This window comes from Penicillium angulare (genome assembly GCF_028827245.1).
Source record: "Penicillium angulare strain IBT 27051 chromosome Unknown utg000001l_segment0_segment0, whole genome shotgun sequence".
NCBI lineage: Eukaryota > Fungi > Ascomycota > Eurotiomycetes > Eurotiales > Aspergillaceae > Penicillium > Penicillium angulare.
Genome location: NW_026623160.1, coordinates 731,363 through 746,045, shown reverse-complemented (window position 1 = coordinate 746,045; position 14,683 = coordinate 731,363). Strand labels below are relative to the sequence as shown.

Here is a 14,683-nt window from a genome sequence, read left to right as displayed (position 1 = left end):
GAACGGAGAATGAAGACGAAGAAAAGAATAATCGCAATAATCGAGAGCATCCCTCCCCTGGACCACAGCATTGTTGACGTGGAGGGATGAATGTATAATTTGGAACTTGAAGGATGTGAAGCGCCCGAACGGGGTGAATTTATGAATTCGCCGTACTGAGAGACAGGCAGCGCACTATGATAATTGCCGTAGTCTTCAAAATGTTCTTCGCCATCATTTTTATTTGTGTGTGAGGACGTGCGATCTTTTTCCTTTTGCTCCTGTAGCCATCTTTGGTAATCGGTCTCTGGCTTATCATTGGCATCTTGGATATCTATCCCCATGACAATTTGTGGTATGAACATATTGACGGCGTTTCTTCGCATAGCTGGCCGAGATTCGATAAATGGGTATGTACCGCTGAGCAGTCCAGTCACGGCGATGACTTTCAGAGATGAATAGGTCGAAATGGAGGGTGTCAATGAGCAAAACAGTCACACAAAGTGATTTTCATCAAATTTTGGAGTATTTAATAAACAAGACTTCCAAGACCTGGCGGGGGTGGGCCTTTCCTAAGCTTATGAGATATTTGAGCGCGCCAAGGTCAGTGCACTGGTCCTCCTTACCTTTGGCTTGGTACATGATGTGGCTTCAACGGTGGATTCTCACTTTACGGGGCATCAGGTCATGACAAATGAACATGACAAATGAAGCAAAGGGATCGAAAATGCGAAGGGTTTAGTTGAGCGCACCAATCAAAAACTTCACATCACGACCTCCCCCGTAATGTCCGCCCCATCAATAAGGGTCCATACACGGTATAGTTCGATCATGATTGGCCTATGGAGCAGATCCTGCCAAGCTAACGATTCCTCGATGTTTTGGCGACTGTCTAGTCTGATATTTTTATTCTTTCGAATGCTCCATTTCGCATCATTCCAAGACGTTTGATCGGCACCCGCATGATTCAGACACGCAACCCCATCTGCAACGCGATCATGTTGAGGATTAAGTTGGTAAATGAGTGGACGAAACGCCAAGGTTAAAGTGTTACTAAACTGATCGGCACATCCGGAAATCCGAATTTCAGTCAAGCATGAGAAATTCCACCCGATCTTGATAAGCGCTCCGCTCTCCAATTTACGCACTGGGATTTGGCCCCGACGCTATACAGAAATAGGTGAAAAAAACAGCTCGTATCCAAAGGCTGGCTTCGAATTGTGACATCATGCTCGCGTCTCTTGACGTTCCGATGCTTTCTCGCCGATAGCCAGACCATCGCAGGACAGTCTAGATTCAGAGTTTTCGGGGTAGGCGGCGTAGCCTTGTTGCGCCTTGTTTTAATAATTAGAGGATTCCTCGATCCTTTGTCTTCTTATTTTCTTTACGTGACATATGGGTTTAGGCAACTCAATTTTACCCAAAATGAAACCTCGAGTGAGTCTGTGCCGCAGACCCTGTTTGCTTAGTATTGATTGGCTGGATTACCCACTTGACGTCTTATGACAACCGCAAAACAGGCTCGGCTGTGCTGTGCCGAGTTTGAAGAGCACAGAAATACGGGGAGTGGATCAAGTGGAACTACTGTGCACATATGTATTGTTTCTCTAGGTGGATTTGTACCCTCTTCCGATTGTAGATGAACGTCTAATGATGTTTAAATGTCCCTATTTTTATCGTATAACGCGTCAAAGGTATTTATTTCTAGACTTCAGGTTTCTTGGCGCAGACGTGTCTGGAGATCAAATTCAGATAAGATCATCTCTACCGATTGGGGATGTCTGCTAACTAGAGGATATATATGACTACTAGTATTTTCTACGGCCTTGTTTCTCATATATTTAAAACAGTATGGAGTCGCAACTCTAAGCGCAGGAGATTTTACTTGCGCACTACGTACTTTATTTCGCTCGGAATAAATTGCTACAACTTTGCGCCCGGCTTGCGCCGCACATCGTCCATGCATCTTTCTTCCTACATTTCACGACAATCCCAGTGATAACATTCTGACAATGGATTAAATCTAGCCTCGTCCGGAAGAACGGGGCTGTGTTAAAGGTTGGCGGAAAGAAAGACATCCGGGCAAATTATGAAGTATCAAAATCAGAAATCTTGCGAGGATGAATGGTATGATGAACCACGTATGCCAATAAAGGACAGAAATGATCATCAGGCAGCAATGAATCTATTGGTAAGCATGGGGGTGTCTTACGTGGACATCAAAACTCTGAAATGACAATCTTCTTGGCTGTAAAGAAAGACTTGGGTCAATATGAATTTGGCGGCAATCCAACACGAACATATTCGTCTGCTTCATGTTGGGAATCTTGCGGCAATGGCTTTGTTTTCAAAGCTATATTGCATCCTACTTATGATACTGACATCGAATCTGTCTCCTTGTTGGACCATACTCGCATGCTTTTTATTAGAAGCAATCATCCATTGGCTACTGATTTTGTGGCAAAGATCATGAGTTGAAACGTGTAGAAATTTGCTCTACAATAGTGCCCGGTAACTAGACTTTGTTTGTAAGATTTCCATCCATGGACAAGTCAGTATCTCTGGTGCTATTTAAAGTGAATAATTCCTGCTCCTGAATCTTCCGCTTTGGGCTCTTTTCTTACTTCTTTTGGATGCCGTTGACATTGAAAGAAGCAACCTTCCTCTAATATGATTTTCTCGGGATTGGTAGGCCGGGGAGCAAGGCTGCGTGATTGAATATTGTGCCCCTGCTTTTGTGGGAAATGACTAGGGAAGTCTGGCATCTATGGAAAACTTTGAAGGAAGTAGCTACGCGCTAACTCTTCAAAACGTAGTACCTCCATGAATCACTAAGATTCAATTACCACATGCCAAGTTTACTAGTCTCGCTTGAGATCTAGAGGTCCGCTTCCACGGGTTAGCAGCAGGTATTCCTATTCAAATCATCTTCAATAGCCATACTAGTTGGCCCCGGGGGCCGAAGCCCCGTAGGTAAGCCTACCAGGCTGATTATCAAGTTTTGCGACCGGCCATTATGTATCAGAAGATATAGTCGTCGTTGGGAAATAAAATCACATCGATATATTCCATAATACATGTTTCATTGCCCGGACCTCTATTTATATTGTCGGGATGTGTGCGGACTGGAGCGAGCCTTCAAGTTTATCAAGATGAAGCCAAGCGAATCATGATTATCATGATACTCCGCGGCCCGCATCCTTGCAGAGAAGGCGTCCCTCCGGGGCCGCCTTCTACGCTAAGTGAAAGATATGTTCATCTCAACCCAATCCCTTGAAGTATCTAGTCATATAATTGGTCAATGCACTCATAGCCGCTTCTAATAACATAAACCGACCCTCTGTAGGTATGGAGTCTGATGCAAAGATCATTCACAAACGGGAATACCCCATTTCTCTCCAAACCAAGGCTTGATCTCCCACGACTTTCGATCCCATGACAAACAATCATAATTATCACTCTTGAATACAAGTCCATGCTGAACGTATATATCGAGCTTTAGCTCCCAAAGATCATATACATTCGGCATTGCAAAGCACAAAGTGATAAGCCGGTCGCGTACCAGTGGCAACGGAACTAAATCCAGAGCAGGATGGTGTGGGATAAGCATTTGAGCCATGGTGGGCTGGAGATGAACTGGCGTTAATGGGTTCAGAACCGTTGCAATCAGGTCTTGAGGATTATCCGTTGGTGTGATACGGCGGAAGAATGGCGACAAAGTTCCCTTGCTGCAATTCATCAAACTATCGACATCGAAGCCCAGACATATTGCATTATTTAAGATGGCAAGGAGAGTCCGCGTTTGGGACGTTTGTAGCGTATTCAGCTTCAAGTCCGGCTGTGGAGTTGCTCTTTCCTCGATCTCACTGAATGGACTCGAGCCTGATATTCAATTTTATGTCAAAAAAAGCCTCATCATAGGATCAGCTAGCGAGTTCGATTGACTTACCCTGGCTGGATGATGATAACGGCTCGCATAAGAGATCAGGTGGGGCGAAATGTGGCGAGCCAAGATTGGATTTTATCGATTGGTTGCCAGATTCATCTAAGGGCTTCGCAGATGATATTGTATCCTTTGGCCTCGGGGTCTCCAGGTTCTCATGACGTCCATTCTGGGTGGCATCGAGTTCGATCGCCGAGATGAGAGATCTCGTACATACCGAGCTTGAACGTTCTGCGGTAGTGGCAGGCCTTCTAGTATCAGTATTTATTGTGTCGGCGGTCTCTCTTTGCCTTTGTCCTATAAGTGGTGCTTTAGTTGGAGGAATAAAAGAGGGTGTGGGTCATTTACTCCAGGCGCGTTGTGCAACTTTGTTTTGCTCTCGGCGAGCGGCCGTCACAACACGCTTCTTTGTTTCGCCATTTCGAACCTTGGCGTTTCCGGTTGAGCCTAGCATCTTCATGAATGTTTGTTGAGCCTCACAGCAAGTGGCTTATGGTTTATGGCTTATCCTCAACGGCATTTTGAAGATTGCGGTGTCAGAGATGTTTAACTCCGCTAATGTCCGACATAAGCCATGGCTTACGTTCGGCCAATCATAGTGGCCCCACACTATACCCCGGTCCCACATGGCAGTCAACATTGGAAGTATAAAGCAAGACGAGACAGCGATCAACTTATTACTTTCACTAATCAACCTTCGCTCAATCCAATTGTTACAGTCGGAAGTGATAATTCAAACATGGTCTCGACAAAGAAGACAATCGCCGTCGTCGGCGCCACCGGCACCCAAGGTTCATCAGTCGCCCGGACTTTTCTCTCTCAAACCGGGTGGCATGTTCGCTGCTTGACTCGTTCTACTTCATCCGACAAGGCTCAGTCTCTCGCCAGGGAAGGTGCAGAGCTCGTGGAGGCGAATCTCAGTGATCCTGAGTCATTGCGTCGTGCGTTTGCCGGTGTACATGCAATCTTCCTTAACACAGACTACTGGGAACCATACCGCCAGGCCGTCGTATCTGGCAAAGACGCTGAAACAAGTGGCAAAATCGGATATGACACAGAGACTAGTTTCGGAAAGAATGCAATCAACGCTGCATTGGAGGTCCCGACCTTGGAGCGCTTCGTCTATTCTGCGCTGGGTCCCATGAATGCTGCTTCTGGAGGCAAGTATCCATACTCGTATCACTGGGAGACCAAAGCCCATCTGGTCGACTACATACAAAGCACAGACCTCGGAGAAATAAGCTCCTACATCTATGTTGGTGCTTATCTCACCAATCAGTTTATTTATCCGAAAGCCAGCAAGAGTACTGGGGAATACGCTATCGTTCTTCCAGCAAGCAAGCAAACACGCTTCCCAATTATCGATACTGCTCGCTCAACGGGTCCATTTGTAAAGGCTTTGATCGAAGAAGAAGCCCCTGGAACAAAGCTTCTTGCATACGATGAATTTCTCAGTTTCGAGGAAATCATCAAGGCTTGGTCAAAGGTTACAATGAAGCAAGCTCGTTTTATTGAAATGAGCATGCAAGAGATGTTTGAGAAATATGGTGTCCCAATTGAGGTTCTAGGAGGACCTGCGTTTTTGAATGAGTTTGATTACTGCGCTGGAGTCTCAGGCGTAATTGAACCTGCTCAGTTGAAATCCCGGGTGAACGTCAAAACTTTTGAAGAGTCGCTGAGAGGTCTTAGTGCTGATATTTTACTGGGCACTACTGATTGGGCTTATTGAGGGTGGAAATTTTACCACTATGACTGTTCTGAGGGCAATATATGTAAATAATTTGCCTGGTCGGTGACAGCAGTTACTACCTAGTACCTGAGCAATAGAATATCTGAACCAACATAACCCCCATTCGCAAGTTCCCCTATAGCTGAAGATATCATATACTTAAAACTTGAATACACGTGAAAATCAAGAAGCATTTGAATTAATGTGCATGTATTTGGCCATTCTCTTCAGAGTTCGGGGATATCAAGACCAATTAATTTTCAAGTTCAAGGGCCATTGTTACAAATCCATATTCATAGACAATATTTAATCATAATATTTCGCAGAGACACCCCCAATGATTGGCTGGTTTCCAATTTCACTTCTTGCCAATCCTTTATCAACACCCTTGGCCACTCTAGCCTTGACCCATTCTCCAGCGGTGATGCCGACTGCAGAGTTATCGGTAACTTGATCATATCCTAGCCGACTCAACACTTCACTAGCGATTGGTCGCAGCTCGAGATCATCCTCAGGTCGAACGAAATACAACACACCCAGTCGATCAATATTTCGCTGATCTGGTGGGGGTGCCACGACCCGATGAATGCTGCTTTTGAGGAAGCCATTGGTAAGGAATTGAAGCGAGTCTGCAAGATTCACTGTGATGCTGCCAGGGTGTGGCTTCACCCATTTCCACTCGCCCTCTGGGGTGCGAACTTGTAAAGCAGCTACTGGTTGGCGGAATAAAAGAGTCAGACTTCCGAAGTCGGTGTGGCCTTTGGACCAAATACCAGCAGCCTTCTCATTTTCTTCATCCGAGCGTCGATGATACTTCATGTATCGCAGATGACAGTCGCTTTTCTTTTCGTAACGATGTACCTTTAGGAAGTAGTCCTCGGGGAGCTCCAGGATAATGGCTAGCAGCGTGAGAAGCTTGCGCACAACTTCATCATGAATATGACGCGCAAATCCTTCAATAATAGGCTTGTTATTGTTGACGATTTCCGGCTGAGGACCTTCAAAAGCTGGGATAAATTTTGGGATATTGTATATTTCGGTCTTGTCGAAAATACCCGGGCTTATCTCCTACGCTGCTGTTTTAGCGACCAACATCCAAGTCAAAAATCAATGAACTCAAACTTACACGAAGTCCCATTGGCTTATATCCATTATAACCACCTATCTCAAGTTCGGCACGGTATTTAAGCTTTTCCTCCAAAGGAAGCTCGAACAACTGCTTGCCGATAGAGAATTGCTGATCAACCTCTTGCTGCGAAAGTCCGAAATTAACAATGTAGAAGAATCCTAACAGAAGTCAGCATTGGAGAAATTACAACAAGTATCGTCTGTTGGCTACGAACCTATATTCTCAATTGCGTCGTGAAGTTGTTTGGCGAGGCTTTCTTTGCCACCGGGCTGATCAAACTGTGACAGGTCTAAAGTAGCGAGATTTGCCCAATCCACTATAGAAAACACCGACCATGTTAGCATTAACTCTTTTTCCGCGATGGATTGGAAGGAAAAGTGGCATGAGGCTACTTCGTAAACGACTTACAATCATGTGTAGTTTCTGGAACCTGATGGTACTCAGGTATATCCGAGCCCGTATTGGCAGCGGCTGGATTTTCGATCACATCTGCCATGTTGAAGTAAAAGATGATTATTCAGAAGATTTGATCTGGTATCAACTGTTGAGTTTGCGACAGGGCAAGACAATCTTGTATACAGTAGCGTGTTCCAAGATGCAGGGACACCCGAGGGATTGGGGATTTATCAAGCTTCTATGATCTTAGTTTTGAGGGTAGATTCGCCATAGACAAAGTATCACGTTCGAGAACCATTCCAATCGGCCAGTTTCCCCAAGATATATTCAAAATGCCCGAGCTTTGACATGCAGGGTCGTTTTGGAGGTTTGGTGAGTCTAGAAGGGACTCCGCTTCTTGCTTGCGTGGATCCCACACTTCATCATCTTATCCTCCGTTTGCGTGATCGACGCTCTCGAAGCTCGCCATCCGCCCCGCATAAACCCCCTTTCTGACTCTACGGAATAATAAACGTTCAATTGAAGATCAATTAAAAAGATTATAGATATTTGAGTAGCATTTGATTGACAATATCGGCTTTACCTAAAAGCTTCAAAGCCATTGGATAGCGTAGGATCTGTCGTTGAACATTATGTGGGGTTAATCTCACTTCATACTAGTGCTAGAGCCTATGTAAGGCGAGGTGTCTAATTTCCTGTCAATTATCAATTACCTATCTGTAAAAAGAAATATACATTTGCTCAAACGTTCAGAGACAAGGAAATTGATAAATTCAACAGACCACGAAGAACGTACTACGCCATATATTCGCAATACTTGTGGGCTATGATATGATGCTTATTATACGTTAAATCTTTATATCCTTGAGCGAAACTCGGAGGGTTTCCGAGCTAGCTAGACTAAGATAGAGAGCTCCATATCTAGCAACGTTTCCTACCACTTTTGGTTGAGACAGTGACTTTCTTCATTGTATCTGGTATTCACAGCTACACCACAAATATGACAGCTAAAAATGGCTCTTTGCCAGCATTGAAGGACTTAAATACGTCTACAGCTAGCGATATTGTTTCTGCGCACGAAGTGAGCGCGAACCATGAGTTTCATTTTGCCAAACGTGGCGAGGCTCTTGGAGAAGCATCATCGAGCCAGGAAAGCATCGAGGGTTATGATCCAAGTTTGATGAATGGAAGAGAGCTACTGACGGCCGAGGAAGAGAAAAAGCTGCTCCGAAAAATCGATTGGAGATTGATGGCTCTTTGCTCAATCATCTTCATGTTCAAGAACTTGGACAGCAACAATGTGAGTATAAATATTCATCTAGTACGTACCTAACATATGATGGTATTATAGCTCACACTGCAATATTTCAGTTATCAAACGCTCGAATTATGAATAAAGGAACAGATCAAAACATCATGACCCAGCTTGGGCTTTCGTCAAACCAATATAACCTTGTCACCGCCCTTTACTATGTATGTGGTTGACTGGATAACACCCATGCTGGACTTTGCTGATTTAGACTTGAAGATCCCGTATATCGTGCTGGAAGCTCCGTCAAACTTGCTCATAAAGAGATTCACTCCATCAAAATGGCAATCACGAATTATGGTCAGCTGGGGTATCATTTCGATGTGCGGAGCTGCCGTGAGCAACAAGGCTGGACTATACGCTGTTCGATTCATGCTGGGAGTGGTAAGTTTGCATGCCAATTATCGACGCTGAGAACGTCTTGGGTTCGTTTCAATGTCAAACTAATTATGCTATAGGCTGAGGCTGGTCAATTCCCCGGCGTCATTCTGCAAATGACTTATTGGTATCGTCCTGATGAGATGTCATTGCGACTTCTTTACTTTTGTAAGTTGCGAATCTGATTTATTTTCAACACATTAAGAAACTCTCACTTGTTGATGAAAACTAATTACTGAACTTTTATCAGATATTTGTGGAAATTGTGCGAGCATTTTCAGCGGTCTTCTTGCTTATGCATTTGATACCGTCTCTGGTGCAGGAGGTCTTTCTGGGTGGCAATGGTAATTCATTTTAAAACTTCTCTTCGCTTTTCAGCCGCTGATCAAATTCTAGGCTATTCCTCGTTGAAGGTATCGCGACAGTCATTTACGGCGTCGCCCTCTGGTTCTTGCTCCCGGATTGTGAGTCAATCCCACTACTCCCGAACAACAAACAATCCCGTTACTCCTCGGCAGCTAACCCGGCTTAATAACAACAGTTCCCGAGACGTCAACATGGTTAACAGAGAGGGAGAAGAAATTCATTCAGGCTCGTCTCCCAGCCAATGCTCCACGTGCCAGCGAGGACAACTTCAAGTTCCGCGAAGTCATCGAATCTCTGAAGGACATCAGACTGTGGCTCTTCATGCTCATCTGGGCTACGTTTACTGTGGGCACCAACGGTGTTACTTTCTATCAATCCACCGTAATTGCTGACCTCGGCTTCACGTACGTTCGCACAATCTTGATGCTAAGCATTAGACTAACCCTCCCAGGACGATCGCCGAGGCCCAACTTCTCAACATCCCCATCACAGTTTGTGGTCTTCTTTTCATTGCCATCACCGGAATGATGGCCGATCGCAGCCGAATTCCCCGACCGTTATATCCATTTACGTTTCTTCTCATCATCCTCATCTGTTACGGTGTGTTTGTCGCCTATCCGAGCATCGGTGCAGTATACGCCGTGACTTTGATCGGAAATGCTTTGACTGCAGGGTGGTATCCTGTTATGTGGTAAGTTCGCAATCGGACAGCATTAAACTTATAGCATATGAAACTAACACATCCCTAGGCCATGGCGAGTACAAACTACTTCGCGTGCCACGGGATCTGCCTTCTCAATCGGCTTTGTCAATAGCTACGGTCAAATCGGCGGTGCTATTGGTCCACAACTGTTCAGAAGCGCGTACTCCCCTCGCTATATTGTTCCTTTCTCTGTTGCCATGGGTCTCGTGGGACTTTGCGCGATATTGACGCTGGTAACTTGGTGGGTGACCTGGGATACGGAACGCGACACGAGACGTCTAAAGCTTGCGAAAATCGCCGCGGAAAAACGAGGTGAAACACTTTTGGAAGATGTCGTCGACAAAGACTTGAGAATCCATTGAGGAATGTATCCTTCATTCCGGGTTTCGAGTGCAAAATACCAAGCTGTAGAATTAGAAATCCGCGATTCGCATTGACCTTCTCAATAGGATTCCTCCTTCAACAATAAAATTGCAAGAAACATCCGATTCCCAACATCAACTTATCGTAGTGACTCTGATATCTAATCAGTCCGACCCATACAGAATCGACACTAAGTGTTCCAATGTTGAACTTTTTGACTTCAAAAAGATCCGAAGTAGCCAATCAAAATCTCGCGATCGCCCCACTTCTAAACAAAACCCTCCGACCCCATACAAGCTCTACGCAATTTGTGGAGCTTTTTATGTGATCATTTAGACTTTAGGTTCATCTATGATTTCTTGCAGAAGAACTCGGAATCGCAGAAAGAAACTCTCTTGAGCTTCGTCTTGGTACATACAATGAGCCATGAAACCAAGCCACCCGCCAGGGCGTCAAGCGACCCTTACTTTGACCTGGGAACATTCGGTCGGAAAGTGAGCACGAACTCAGAGGAAGCGCAGAAGTGGTTTGATAGAGCACTGGTTTGGACATACTGCTTTAATCACGATGAGGCGATCGCATGCTACGAGCAGGCAATTGCACATGATGATAATTGCGCGATGGCCTATTGGGGCATATCTTTCTGCGCCGGGTCCAATTACAACAAGACATGGGCTCTATTTGACGAAAACGATCGAATCAATGCTATCAAACGGTGCTATACATTTTCGCAAGAGGCTTTAAAGCGTGTGCACCATGCTTCGGATTGGGAACAGGCGATTATTATTGCGCACAGCAAGCGATATCCCAATGATGACCCGGATCGAGATGTTCTTGCATGTAGCAAAGCTTGGGCGAATGCGATGAGAGAGATTTATTTGACTCGACGTGAAGACTTCGACATTATTACTCTTTTCGCGGATGCATTGATGAACTGTGCTCCGCGCAAGTTGTATGATGCCTCTACTGGATTGCCGATTGCGTCTTCGCCTGTATTCGAGGTAAAAGAGCTTCTCGAGAGCTCTTTGAAAATGCCTGGTGTCGAAAAGCATCCCGGTCCCGCGCACATGTATATTCATCTGATGGAGATGTCGTTGACACCTGAAGCTGCATTGCCTGCAGCAGACATGATCCGCGAGATATTTCCAGATACGGGTCACACTTTTCACATGCCCGCTCATATCGATGTCCTTGTGGGCGACTATCGACGTGCAGTGGAATATAATTACAAAGCGACTGTCGCAGATGACAAATATTTTCAACAAAATGGCGGTTTGACATTCTACAGCTACTATCGCCTTCACGACTACCATTCACTTATCTATGCTGCCATGTTGGGTGGGAAATCAAAGGCTGCATTAGCTGCTACGGAGCGTATGGAAGCGACTATCACGGAAGAGATTCTTCGTGTAGACACACCTGCTTTAGCAAATTGGATGGAGTTCTTCAAGGCTGTTCGGGTTCATGTACTCATTCGCTTTGGGATGTGGGAAGAAATCAAAAGTCTGGATCCCCTTGAAGATAAAGAGCTTTATTGCGTCACCAATGTGATGCGACATTACGGGAAAGGCATCGCATACGCAGCGACAGCCCAGCTGGAAGAAGCCGATAAAGAGAGAGAGTTGTTTAAGGCTGCTTCCAAGCTTGTGCCTCCTACGAGGCTGGACTTTCCTAACAAGATCACTGATATCCTCAAAGTAGCATCCGCTATGCTGGATGGTGAAATTGAATATAGACGAGCAAACTACGAGACGGCTTTCGACAGATTACGAGATGCAATCAAGTTTGAAGATGCGCTCCCTTTTGCGGAGCCATGGGGTTGGATGCTTCCGGCACGGCATGCTTATGCAGCGTTATCGTTAGAGCAAGGCAAGGTCGAACAGGCTGCGTTAGCATATGCTGAAGACCTTGGACTTGTCACGACGCCTAATCGCTCGCACCAACACCCTAATAATGTTTGGGCTCTTCATGGATACCATGAATGTCTTCGTATTTTGGGACGAGACGCGGAGGCGGACATAATTAAGAAACAACTTTCCCTTGCGCTGGCGGAGGCAGATGTTGAGATTACATCTTCGTGCTTTTGCAGGCTTGGGGACCCATCCTGTACCCAGGCTCCAAAGGCCAGAGTAAATGGGCATATCAATGGAGTATCAAAGTGTTGCAGCTAATGTTAAAAGTCAAATTAATATGAAAAGAAAAAAATGATGCATTCGATCATACACAGTCTCTATAACCCATCCCAATGCTTCCGAGAGACCTTAAAACATGCTCATTTGGTAGAGTACAGTAAATTGCTAAATGTGGCATTTCATGTTAGACGATTGTATGTCTGCGTAGTATGAAACAATAAATGGTTCCTCAGACATTGCCATTCCGCAAGCTTCAAAAATAGAGCTTGAAAGAGCGCTGTTAATTGAGCGTATCCGCAACCTGTTGAATCATCTCCCGAACCTCATCAACAATCCGGAAACAGGGTATCAACTTCCGCGCCACAGGGTTATGTGGACAAACATCGAGAGGATCATGATCAATGCCGTACTCTCGCCTGCGACATCGGCCCTCAGCATCGGGACAAGTCGTATGCCCAACCATATGTCGGTGGCGTTGCCGTTCTGCAAACCTTTCTCCCATTCGCAACAGCCGTTGAACATCCATCTGCAGTCCATCCATAACAAGATCTCGAAGCTTCTCGCTGCTAATTTGCAAATTCAGTTCAGAGGGAAACCCAAGTCCAGAGTCCAGGTAGACAGTCTCAGTGTCGTTCCGCGAGTCATCTCCTGTGGCGTTCTTATCTAGCCAGTGTATATACTTTCGGTAGCCTGATGTAACTTCCAGCATAAGGTGACCGATCAGAAGAACATTTTGAACGGTCAGTCGAGGGGGTTTTGAGACGTCGTAGCAGATTGGACATGTCAATAACCTTTCTGACAATGTCACGCCTGTGCGAATTGTCAAGATAACATCGTGGCCCATATTCGCGCCATTCAAGCTTCGTACAATGTTCGAGACGTCTTCATCGCATTTACATGGTCGTGTCTGTGAGGGTGATACTGCGGACGTATACGGTTCAAGTGCCAGCTGCATATCTGGAGTATGCATGTCAAGTTCGGATTGTCTGGATGTCTGCCATAGCTCTAGTGGAAATGAACAAACATTGCTTGTTCCCATCATCTCCCGCGGTAGTGTATCAAATCCGCAATTCTCAGCGAGTCCGCTTGTAAGTGAGTCCGGCTCACTGTTTTCCACGAACATGTTGATAGCGTCTGGCGATATTAAAGCTGTGTCAGGTGCCATAGACGAAAAATGGGACGAGCTGGACGATGTTGTTCGCTCCCGCCTGGTCGTGTTGACACCGGGATACTCTTGTATTAACCGTTTTCTCGGTCTTCCGGGCGCTCCTTTATCTTTGAATTTACATGGCAGTGATAAAGACTTGCAACGAGAGCAACCGCTCTTATCCCCGGAGCATCTGAGCTTCCGTGCCCCTATTCACGATTAGTTGGTATGGGAGTCTGTATGGCTCGCACTAGGATCAGCGTACTGCATGTTTCGCACGACTTGCGCTCCTGTCTAATTTGGCTCATATCTATACTGGAGTGTGAATTGGATTTCCTCGAAGCTGAACGGGAATCGCTTTGGACCCGGGCGATTGGTCATCGTACGCTAACATGGCGTCAACTAGATCCCGAGCGGGGTTGTACAGTTAGCCGGTTCGGCCTTGTGGGCAAATCGTCATGGAAGCTTCCCAAGGTCGGTGATATGGGAGCTATATCAGAGTCCACGCGTTATTCGTACGCAATGATTTGGATACTTTCGAGGATCATAATCGTGGATGCCATGAGGCCCATGACTCCTACTTAAATAATATGTAGGCAACCTTCGAAACTATGTAGAGCCCCATCAAGAGCTCAAAAGGCAGCTACTATCCGATGAGGTTAATTAGTACCAGACTCGCAAAAAGAATTTTGCAAAAACAAAATAGAACAACCTGAAAGTAGTTATTGGAAGCCCTGGGGAATGGCTCAGTCTTGTGTAAATCTCTTGGTAATGGTGTGCTTTGCGGGTCCTCTTATCCACTATGTTTTCAAAAATAAGAAAACATCCGAGTGACTATAGCAGTAATGTACTCGAAATCAGATTAATTTATACTGTAGACTCTTGGATTTTCGCTCCTAATCCTTACAGTCTAGCTTGAAAGACGCCCTTCGGCAGATATATAATTCTTCCAAGAGATATAACTGTATTTTATGTATTTTACATAACGCGCCGAGACCGCCAATGGTGTAATTTACATGAATCTCCTTTACGTGCCAGTCGAGATGCTCCATGGGGTAAAGCGTTTGGTATTTGACATTTAGATCAACTCCAACGTATTTGCGTATGAA

The 14,683-nt window shown here is 45.4% G+C and overlaps 6 protein-coding genes across 6 annotated transcripts; 3 read left to right on the top strand and 3 right to left on the bottom strand.

Annotated features, from left to right (window-relative positions):
- Positions 1-3,346: 3,346 nt before the first annotated feature.
- N7478_000272 (uncharacterized protein) lies at positions 3,347-4,376 on the bottom strand (the record flags this gene model as incomplete). Its single annotated transcript, XM_056916488.1, is given in 4 exon segments — positions 3,347-3,861; positions 3,929-4,128; positions 4,140-4,173; positions 4,271-4,376. 4 exon segments carry the CDS (start codon positions 4,374-4,376, stop codon positions 3,347-3,349), a joined length of 855 nt encoding a protein of 284 aa, XP_056784368.1.
- A 285-nt stretch (positions 4,377-4,661) lies between these two features.
- On the top strand, positions 4,662-5,651 carry N7478_000271 (NmrA/HSCARG family protein; the record flags this gene model as incomplete). Its single annotated transcript, XM_056916487.1, has 1 exon — positions 4,662-5,651. The coding sequence occupies one exon, from the start codon at positions 4,662-4,664 to the stop codon at positions 5,649-5,651; it is 990 nt and encodes a 329-aa protein (XP_056784367.1).
- A 306-nt stretch (positions 5,652-5,957) lies between these two features.
- N7478_000270 (uncharacterized protein) lies at positions 5,958-7,276 on the bottom strand (the record flags this gene model as incomplete). Its single annotated transcript, XM_056916486.1, has 4 exons — positions 5,958-6,719; positions 6,778-6,938; positions 6,995-7,096; positions 7,189-7,276. The coding sequence occupies 4 exons, from the start codon at positions 7,274-7,276 to the stop codon at positions 5,958-5,960; spliced, it is 1,113 nt and encodes a 370-aa protein (XP_056784366.1).
- Positions 7,277-8,176: 900 nt separating this feature from the next.
- N7478_000269 (uncharacterized protein) lies at positions 8,177-10,294 on the top strand (the record flags this gene model as incomplete). The annotated part of the gene is made up of 9 exons (XM_056916485.1): positions 8,177-8,476; positions 8,548-8,649; positions 8,705-8,869; positions 8,944-9,031; positions 9,114-9,207; positions 9,260-9,327; positions 9,405-9,633; positions 9,681-9,920; positions 9,979-10,294. The coding sequence occupies 9 exons, from the start codon at positions 8,177-8,179 to the stop codon at positions 10,292-10,294; spliced, it is 1,602 nt and encodes a 533-aa protein (XP_056784365.1).
- A 420-nt stretch (positions 10,295-10,714) lies between these two features.
- N7478_000268 (TPR domain protein) lies at positions 10,715-12,466 on the top strand (the record flags this gene model as incomplete). Its single annotated transcript, XM_056916484.1, has 1 exon — positions 10,715-12,466. The coding sequence occupies one exon, from the start codon at positions 10,715-10,717 to the stop codon at positions 12,464-12,466; it is 1,752 nt and encodes a 583-aa protein (XP_056784364.1).
- A 241-nt stretch (positions 12,467-12,707) lies between these two features.
- On the bottom strand, positions 12,708-13,550 carry N7478_000267 (uncharacterized protein; the record flags this gene model as incomplete). Its single annotated transcript, XM_056916483.1, has 1 exon — positions 12,708-13,550. One exon carries the CDS (start codon positions 13,548-13,550, stop codon positions 12,708-12,710), a length of 843 nt encoding a protein of 280 aa, XP_056784363.1.
- Positions 13,551-14,683: the final 1,133 nt, after the last annotated feature.